Genomic DNA, 10524 nt, shown 5'->3' with positions numbered 1-10524 from the left:
ATCCACAATTTGTCACACAACTGAATGCGAGAGGCCAGAGAGATACGTGTTACATAGCAAAGGAAGGGGACCTACACGGCTGAGAAAGGGACATTTAGAGACACAAGGTAACAGTTGGATCTGGCTTCAGAAAAGGAGACCACCTGATAACTTTTCTCATTTTACTCAAACAGGAGAGTGTTTGTTTTGCTGGTCATTTTGTCTGGTGGGAAGTTTTAAATAAGAAGGGGAAAGGGAATGCTCACTTCACTTAAAGAACTTAATCTTCGTGTCGACACAGTCATAGAAAAGGTCCCCCACCTCAGCGGGGTCTGGGGGCTCAGGGCTGCTCAGGATTTCTTACATGGCTCCCAGGCCTTGCTTCTCCAGCTCCATCATGGTCTTCTTCAGCACGTGACCCTGCTCCTGAGGAAAGACATGGCCTTTGCACAGTCAGCAGAACAGTGGGATTGTGGCTGTAGACACTGAGCCTCGGGGGTTCCGCTGGCTTCCTGCTCACAGTCCCATCCACCCACTCTTATCTGTTCCTGAACAACTACCACGAGGACCATTCTAGAATGTGGCTGCTTCAGGATACAATCCAGACTCCTGAGCGGCATTCAGGGAAGGCCCTGATGAGAAGCAAGGTCTGTGGGCCTGACCTCTTGCCTCATCTCTTCCTCATCTTCAGCCAGACTGAATTACCTGCACTCCTCCATCTCATGATACTTTCCCCCATTGTACAGTGACTCTTCCCTCCAGCGGGTCCTTCCCCACATCAACACTTAGGCAACTTGTGCCCAACTGCCACCCAATGGCTGGGACATAGTAGGTGTACTGCAATGATGTACTGCAATGGTGCCACCCAATGACTGGGACATAGTAGGTGTACGGCAAAGATGTTTGCTGAATGATCAATGAATAATTATCTCCTGGGCACTCTTTTTAGGAGATGGTAAGAGCTCTTCCTCCAAGAAGAACTCGCTCATTTACAGTGGATGACACTGAAGGCTTTCATTTACCCAATTAGTCCCAGAACTGAGAAGCCACTCTCCTTAGTCATCCACTACTTCCTGATTCAACCCAAGAGTCATTTCTAAATTTCAAAACCCACCGATCCCATGGGCTCTTTCTAGCCTACATTCTCATTGCTTGATACCCACAAAACCAGACACTAATAGGTGACATTTTGAGTCTACCTGGGGCTTTCTGTCATACACCGAGAAAATAAGCCCTGTCAGAAACTTTATTAACCAAGCTTTGATCATAGAAGCAGTTTGACATTGAAAAAGTACTCAGTCTTAAAAAAAAAGTGAACTTAGCCAGGCACGGTGAAACACATGTGCCTGTAATCCCAGCGGCTTGGGAGGCTGCAGCAGGAGGATCACAGGTTCAAAGACAGCCTCAGCAATTTAGTGAACCCTTAAGCAACTCAGTGGGACCCGGGACTGGGAATGTGGTTCAGTGGTTAAGTGCCCCTGGGTTCATTCCCTGGTACAAAAAAGAAAAGAGAAGGAAAACTGGGAATGTGAGAATCTTTTTCTAAAAGAAAAGAAAAGAAAAGAAAAGAAAAGAAAGAAAGAAAAACTGGTAATGTGAGAATCTTTTTCTAAATGATATCGGTAGTATGGGAAAACATGCTTAACATAGAATTTGGTACATAGTGGTTGTGCAACCACCACCACCATCCATCTCCAGAGCATTTTTGGAGAATTACTTTTTGGAAATGGCATATGATTGCATCTTTAAATAAAGCTCTGCCAATCAAGTATAGCTTCTTAGCCCTAAAAGGTTGCAAAAAATTTTTAGAAAGCACAGAAGCAGGTCTCCCTTCTAGAACTGCACATCTCTATTCTTCCTAAGTCAACAGTAAATAAGAGAGAGCTTGGCCCACTGAGTTCCAGAACATGAGAAGTAAAGGCTTTGTTTTACTTGATTTCAGGAGATTGGGTAGGAAAATGAGCACCAGCATTCTAGGAAGGACTGTGGAACCTGGCTGCCGGGAGGAGACTGCCCAAGAGTAGAGGAGGCTAACAGACTCCCTGACTCCTTCCTCACAGACCTCATTACTCACTCTGAACCCTTACCCAGGCTCACCTGGTCACTCTCGATGACAGCACGTGCCCACTCGTGGGCCTTGTACAGCTCATGCTGGCACTCTGGTTTCTCCTGGAACCGAGGCTCCTTTTTAGCAGGGTCATCGTCCCCAAAACAGGGAGACTGTGCTTTGGGAACGAGTTTTACATCATCAACAAAGATGAAAGGCTTGAATATGGACCTGGAAAGAAAGGACAGTCAGACTGAGCATAGGGCACGAGGACACCCAGAGACTGTCTCTTTATTCATCAATCATTTTCAGAGCCAACTCGTGGCAGGTGGGTTCGTGCCAAGAGAAACACACTGCATGTTTTAGTAGCTATTTTAATAAAACCAGCAGCCATTTACAAGCTGCAAATTCTTCTATTTACAGTGAGGAGACACTGAAACAGACTTTTTCTGTCCTGGAAAGAGGATCCGAGAGAACTCTTTTAAGTTGTATAAAGTGAGGCAAAAAGACACATAGTGTTCTGGGAAAAGGATGGAATGGATGGTCAATTTTGAGATGAAAGGTCTACCTCTTTCTCTCCTAGAAAAGAAGGTTCTTTTGGTTTTAAGATTCTCATTGGAAAATCTTTGTAAGATCTCTCACAGCCTCAAGGAGGGTACTGATTAAGACAGATGAAGCATAAATTCCCAGAGACCCCAGAGGGGACACCTGCAGAGAAGCAGAAATCTGGCTGTGTGAAAGCAGGTGCTGGGCAGAGTGAGGGACCTGACGCCCCTTTATTCTTTGATCCAGCTCTTCTGGTGGGACTGATGTCTGGCAGGCAGGCGTGTGTGAATATCCTTGTGCATGGCTTGCACACATCATCACACACACACACACACACATACACACACACCCCAAGAGAGCCATGCATGTCAAGAGCTGTGGCCTGGCATTCCAGGCCAGTGTCACAGCTGATGAACACTGGGAAGGATACTTATTCTCCCCTCTCTGCACCCAGAGAAAACACTGCTGGGCAGAGGGGCACTCCTAGTAGGTATGGGCACTGCTGGACCTGCGGTCTGATGTTAGCCAAGCCATGGGGCAGCGCCTGCAGTAAAGATAGGAGAGCGTCAGCCACGTGCACATCTCATGTGTTTTCAATTTATTAGATTTGGACTTTGCTTTGCCCTTCCATGGGTGTACCCTGTCCCACCACAAGGAGACTCCATTGGGTTAGAAGTGAGCTTGGATGCTGACTTTTTCAGTCCAGAGGTGTTAAGATGTGAGGCAGCCACAGTAACCTTGCCATTGTGCCCTGAAAATACATTCATGTGCACCATGATCTGAAAAGGACTGGTGATCAGTCACCCTTGCTCCCCTAGCTGTGTCCTTGGACTTACAGCATCAGCATCTCTTCCCTGTCCTGTCCTGCTGAAGCAGAATCTGCATTTTAACAAGATCCTGGGGGATTCATAACATCTGGGTCTGAGAAGCACAGTCATAGAGAACAGTAGTGGGAAATAACCTCTCTGATAGTTTCCTGAGGTGATCACAGGAAAGGGCTTGAGAGAGCACTGACACTGGTCACAGCATCTAATTTAACCTGCATGTCAAAGGCAATGAGAATTTGCACCCCATGGTGATGGAGTGAGTGGTACTAATTGAGGATGCCCGTTGGGGACTCTGCTGTCCTCTGCAGGTGATACATATCATTCATATGGGAGACTGGTCCCCTCCTCTGCCCTACTGCTGGGGAACACAAGGTGGGCCAACCTGGGTGGAATCAAGGCATATCCCTCCTTAGCCACCATCAAAGGAAGTTGCCCAAGACATAGGGAAGCTACTTACACAGAGGGAAGACACACTTCCACCCCATACAGCCTCTTGGAAATGATTGTTCCTTTTCCCTTCTACTGACTGTTGGATATGAAAAATGAATTAATACAAAACTTCAAACTGTAAAAACCAATTCTGATTACCTGGGAAGTGGGAGAGAAAGAGTTTGCCCAGCACAGAACCACATACAGAGCTGTCTCTGGGTCCCTCTGGTCTCCAATGACACAACTACATCCCAACCAGCAAGAGTCCTATCAGATCCTGCAGGACCAGATAGCACCAGGGGTGTTCTGAGGGGTTCCTGATTTTTTCCCAGTGCTGGGGACTGAACCCAGGGCCTCATGCTCACTACACACACACTCTTCCAGTGAGCCCAGCCCTGCCAAGAGTTTTCCCAAAAGCCAGTGTACATCATACAGGAGTTGCCATACAATGGCTGGCAGGCTCCGTGACTAACATAGAGACCCTCTGCTGACAGGGGTCTGGAGGGCCCAAGCCCACTCCTGAGTCCACACCCACTCAGTCACAGGGCTGTGCATTGGGTAGAGCAGTGACAGCATGGCTCCCCATGGTGTAAGGCTCTGTAGTGGGACTGGTGCAGGCCCCAGCACCAGCAGCCCAGGGAGTTGCAGGTTCCAGCAGAGCCCACTGCACCCTGGCTACAAGGGGAGCCCTTAGAGAGGAGGCCCGTCTCCCAGCCCCAGGCCTCGATGATGTTCACCTGCTACTTCTTACAGGCCCACACAGCACCTTTGTTCTCTAGCACTTAAAGCTGGAGTGGAGTTACCTCCTCATTGGAAACCTGCCTTTATATTTCTGGAACCTAAGTGCCTTGCTCACCAGGTGTCTCTTCTGATACACTGACCCCAAGGGAGAACCTTGCCTGCCAGAGGGGCTGGAAAGAGACATCTTGGCAGCACCTGCTGGAGTGAATTGCCTTGTGACACGTGGGACAAAGAACAGACTGGGACTGGGAATGGGGGCATGAGTACTCTCTCTGCCTCTGACCAACTGGGGGCTGATGTTTTCTCTTTCTTGGGCTCACCTGGATTAAAGTGGTCCCTTCCAGCTTCTAAAGCTATCTTGCCAATTCTATGTCTTTGTCCTGAGACCTGTGAACTTGTAACTCCACTTCAACCCACAGTCACAGTCTTCTGCACCCAATACACAGGACACTGGTAGTAAAGAATGCTCTGTTTGATATAACTTCAAACCCAGTCGAATCTCACTGGAATATGGAGATTAGTTTAACTCATGACAGCATCTAGCAGCTTTTCTAAAATAAGAGGTACTGTATGTTCAGAACTCCCATCTATCGGTTTGATCTTAAAAATAAAAATATGAGCAGGTGCCCATAATATTTTAAGCAGCCTAAGAGTTCCAAAAACTTCTTTCCATACTCTGTGAGGAAGTCAGCATCCTCGACTGCTAAAAACACAAAGCAGAAATTTGTCAAGGTATTTAAAGGAAGAATTTTTGAGATTTAATAAATTATATAAATAATAAAAAATTTAAAATAAAATTATTTATAGAATAAGGAATATAATAATTGTTGATAATACACTGCAATAATATTAATATTAATTTAAATGAGAATTTGGAAATTATCTATAATTCAGGTTTGATCATTTTTACCTATGTACTATATCCCAAAAAGGGGAACCTAGCTAACTCGGTGACTCCAAATACTGTGACTTCTTACCAATCCTTATTGAAAACACATTAAAAATCTAAATTCATGGGCTGGGGGTGCGGCTCAGTGGTAGAACACATGCCTAGCACCCAGGCACTGGGTTTGATCCTCAACATTGAATAAAAAAAAATAAACAAGTAAAATAAAGTTATATAAAAAAAGACACCATTAATAATTTTAAAAAAAATCCAAATGGATAAGGAGCTCCCCTGACATGTTCCCATATTTGAACCTCAGATGGCAGCCTCTTCAATACCACTTGAAGAAATGTATGGCAACACATAGCCCAGAAATATTAAATGACTTGACCAAGGTCACATATCTAACTAGTGTCAAAGCTGAAACTGGGTGGTGAACACTCCTCTCCACCACCTTTCCAGGAAGAGGCTCACTTCATCATGTATGTGGAGTGACCCAGAGTGTGTCCTATAGTTGGCTCTAAGTGGGAGATAGCAGAGAGGCTCCAGACAGCCACATAGCAGAGAGGCTCCAGACAGTCCAGGGCTGGATTCTGAGGATGACCTTCAGAAAGGTCACCTAGACAGAACTCTCTGTGATCATTCAGCCGCTCCACAGTATGACATGAATATAAGATGTTAGGTCCAAAGGGAGGAAGTGTTTCCAATGGCCAAGGGCATCACAGGGCCAGAAGAGTACTTTAAGAGACTCTACTGAGGGGGCTGGGCTGTAGATCAGTAGTAGAGCACTTGCCTAGCATGCATGAGGCACTGGGTTTGACCCTCAGCACCACATAAAAATAAACAAATAAAATAAAGAGACTCTACCGAGGGACACTGAAGACAACAAGACCATGAACAACACTACAGGGAGCCATATCCTTGCCACCTTCAGCTCTAAACAAGACAGGTCTAAGGTCTGAGGCACACAGCCTCATGACACATGGCACAGCTTGGTCTTCCAAGATCTGACTCAGAGACGTGCAGGAAGTTTAGCCTTGAATGACACTTTGAACACAGCCACGAAACAGTTCAACTGGTGGCAACTTTGCCTTATCTGCTCATTTTTCTTTCCAGAAACTTCTGGTGGATGCACCAAACTAATTTTTTAAAAACAAAAAAGAAATCTGTTTTCCCATAATTTGTTTTCTCATTTGGAAGAACAAAAAAATAATCATGAAAATCTCTATAAAGTTTTACAGCCTAGCACAAATTTTAGTGTTTGTATTTGCATCTCCAGGCTCTGCTCTTCTCATGTTCATTTGGCCTTCATTCAGCAAATACATGTTGGGTCTGACTCAGTGCCCAACAGATGTTAGGAAGGCAGCAGTGAATACACAGGGCAAAACTTCTGTCCCATTTTACAGGTGAGATGACTGAGGCTCACAGAATCCTAGTGCTTTGTCCAAAGTCACATTCCTATACAACAGTGGACCTACAACTAAACTCAGACCTTCTACATCCAAAGTCTATTTTCCCCACTACTTCCCAACCTGTTGGTATTTTTCATATACATTGTGAAATTGCAAAAAATAAAGACTTTTTTGTTTTCTAGGACTTGGGATTTTATTATCTGAAGCCAGTCAACCATTCCAGCCACAAATTTCCAGCCACAAATTTGGCTCTGTTCTTGCTGAAGATGTGGACATTTCCCAGCAATGAAACCAGGCTGGTCTTGTAACCCAGAATCCCTGCAAATCCACTGAAGATCATTAGTCCCTGAAAGAAAAACACAAGCCCCTGCTCAGATAAATCTGCTACACCGTGAACCAATCTGAAAGGCATTTATAATAACTGGTTCCCCTCAAAAGGCAGGTGTCCTTCTGAGTGGTTCATCTATGGGCCATTTTAGCTCTAGTGTGACAATATGTCACCTGAATCATATTGTCAGGGTCATACCTGGCTGAGAGCAAAACCAGTCAGTGAAGAGAATTTTAGAGAATATTTTGGAGCATAAGATGACCTTGGGGATGGAGATTTGGATCCAGAAGCTTGGGAGGTTTGGAAAGTCCAAAGTGTAGGGTGGAGAGAAGCAGTATGGGAAGAGTTCAAAATGAAAGGAGGGGAGGGAGCCATTTGCCTTGGGCTTTCAGCTCTGTATATCTGCAGGCAGGACTGATGTGGCTGCCAAGGCTGACCTAGGATGCCCAGGTTTCCAATAACAACAAGGTAACCCCCGCAGCTGAGATTTGAAAGATCCAAATGACACAGTCTTAGCCAATCTAATTTAGCCTCTCAATGGTAGTGCATTGGGAGAAGACAGTGAAACAAAGAAAGCTCAGAAAGAAAAAGAGGGAGGAGAGACAGTCACCATGACCCAGGGTTCTTAGATTACCTTCTCTAACCCTTTTGTTTTACTAATCCTATATCTTTGATGGTTAGTATATAAGAACCTCTCAGTGCTATACTGGTCTGACAAATACATCTTTAAAAATAATAAGCCCAGATTTATGGTATTTGCAGAATTCTTTGGTGTAAATACTCCCTCTGTGGCCCTTTTCAAGACAATAGTGGCATCACAGAACATGGAGTTAGGCAGAGAAACCCCTGATCAGCTCTCCTCACCTCGAGCACTCTCTAAGACTCTACATCTTACCCAGTCTCAAAATGGCAAGACACCTCTCCAAGTATTCTTTCTCTATCAGTTCTTCCTATCAAAAAGCTTTGATGACTACTAGCTTCCATTAAAATGGCTTCCAAAGGTCAGAACCAGTACACTGAAGTCTATCAATATCACTGCATCAGTGATCAAGGTACAAGCTGACCCAAGGGAATATGAATATGATGGAATTTGCCTTCTCCACAAAGCTAATTAAATGACTCTTTCTTTCCCTCAATCATTCAAACTCTGAGTTTTTTTTTTTTATCTCTTTCCAACTCTCAAACTTGCAAGGTAATTGGTACATGAGAAGAAGAAGGAGAGTTCAGGCACAGTGTCACATGCCTGTTATCCCAGCAGCTCTGCTCAGGAGGCTGAGGCAGGAGTATGGCAAGTTCAAAGCCAACCTCAGCAATGGCCAGGCTCTAAACAACTCAATGAGACCCTGTCTATAAATAAAAACAAAATAGGGCTAGGGATGTGGTTCAGTGGTCAAGCACCCCTGAGATCAATCCCCAGTATCCTACCCACTAAAGATACTTTGACACTATCTCCCCAAAATGTCTAACATTTTCAGCACTGGCAGGAGTCAGCTAAGACCTCCTCAGTGTTAATACCCAAAAAACTGAGAGTAAGTAATTATGCTTCCTGCTGACAAAATGCACGATGTTGAGCATGCCCAATTACAGTGAAACATTGAAATTTTGAATAAGAAAAAAATAACCTATGACTGTTCTACAATCACGGTAGGAGACGCAGCCCATTTAACCAGGGAAGATAAAAATGAATGTCTTCCGGAAGGGCCTTAATCTTCTACAAGGTCTTTTCAATTAATTTAACCATGAATAATTTCCTCTTTGAATTACTTGAAATTTTCCATTTTAAATATCAGAAGGCTATTTCTCAACCCATTTCTGTAATTAGATTAAGCCCTGAACTTCATGCTAAGAAACAGAATTTGCTGGAAAACAGAATTCCTTTCTATTCGTTTCCTGACAACACAAAGCCCTGGATCCTAAGGAGAGTTAAAGCAAGTATCTGAGACTTCAACAAGAGAGTTGATTAAGTTCAACCCACTCCTGTTTCCTAAAGAATAATGTCCAAATATCTTAGCAGAACATTCCAGATGCTTCAAAATAGAACCTAAATGCCCTGTGTACCCCACAGACCAGCAGAGTCCTCACAAGATACCTCCAAGACATCAGTGATAGGGGAGAAAACAAGTTACAGTCCATCAGCAGGGAGGGTGGTAGGAGCCTTAAATATGGGACCAAGTTGTAGGTGGAATGTGGGCCCATGGAACCAAGTGTTCAGAACTGAGAGATCAACCTAAGAAAAAACAGCTGGAATCAAAAAGAAGGAGAACCCAGAACACCACAGAGTGGTTGAAGCTGGCCTTTAGGGACCCTGTGAGGGTGGCTGGGCTTGTTTATGGAGGGTGGGAGGAGGAAGAGATAGAAACCTGATCCCCAGCCTCATCTATAAGAGGAAACTCACCCATCAACCTGTGTGCCCCCCTTCATGCCTCTGTGCCTCTGTACACGCAGTTCTTCTACCTAGAGTGCCATTACTGCTTTTTGTACCTAATAAACTCTCACTTCTCCCACAGCACTCACCTCTCCTCTGCAAAGTTCTTCCCTGTACCACAACATCTGTGCCACCTCTTTCTTGTACACACACCTCAACCCTAGTACTGAACAAGCACAATATTTGGTATGCAGTAAGTTTTTGTTGAGTGAATGAAAAGTTAAAAACAGTTGGGCGGGGGTTGTGGCTCAGTGATAGAGTGCTTGCCTAGCATGTATGAGGCCCTGGATTTGATCCTCAGCACCCCATAAAAATAAATAAATAAAATAAAGATTAAAAGAAAAGGAATAGTTTACACTAAATTCAATAGTTTCATATGGTGTTAGAAAGTTCTACTGATATTGGCAATAGTTTTAAAAATGAGGCCATCAGGTCAGAAGTGCTTGGCTTTCCCCCTGAGTCATCTAAGACAGAGAAAGACAGAAGGAAGGAGGAAAAAAAGAGTCCTTTGATAAAAACAATCCTTGTCTCATATTCCTGAATCAAGAGGAGAATAAATATTTTCAGCATCTAAAGGAATGAAATTTAACAGCTGCAGATTCTTTGGTAGTGAATTCAAAGGTTTAACAATTGATATTCAAAAATCATAATGGTTTGTGGTCAGTGGAACACCTGGAAAACACCTGAGAACCAATTGATGTAGGCAGTCTTCTAGGGCTTTTCATACAGAGGATCAGACGTACCTGACAGATTCAAGGTCCACCTGAAGATTCTGATATAAAAGGTTTGGGTCAAGGCATCTTGGCCCAAAAACTCCCCCCTAAGCTATTTTAATAGTGAATGTAGTTATTGTAATTTTGAATGAAGGCATTGAGTGGTCGTCTCTAAGCCACTGATTATGTCA

General features: G+C 44.2%; 1 protein-coding gene across 1 annotated transcript in view; it reads right to left on the bottom strand.

Moving 5' to 3' along the window:
- Positions 1-339: 339 nt before the first annotated feature.
- Positions 340-10524, bottom strand: part of LOC143410693 (ankyrin repeat domain-containing protein 50-like) — an 80882-nt gene continuing 70697 nt past the window's right edge. Inside the window, exons 2-3 of the mRNA XM_077110652.1 lie at positions 2077-2257; positions 340-405 (exon numbers count right to left, since the gene is read on the bottom strand). Of these exons, the coding sequence (XP_076966767.1) occupies positions 340-405; positions 2077-2257 (247 nt within the window). The remainder of the gene's footprint in view (positions 406-2076; positions 2258-10524) is intronic.

This window comes from Callospermophilus lateralis, chromosome 11 (assembly GCF_048772815.1).
Source record: "Callospermophilus lateralis isolate mCalLat2 chromosome 11, mCalLat2.hap1, whole genome shotgun sequence".
Classification (NCBI taxonomy): Eukaryota; Metazoa; Chordata; class Mammalia; order Rodentia; family Sciuridae; genus Callospermophilus; species Callospermophilus lateralis.
The sequence above is the reverse complement of the archived record's forward strand: the minus strand, read 5'-3'. Positions and strand labels throughout refer to the sequence as shown.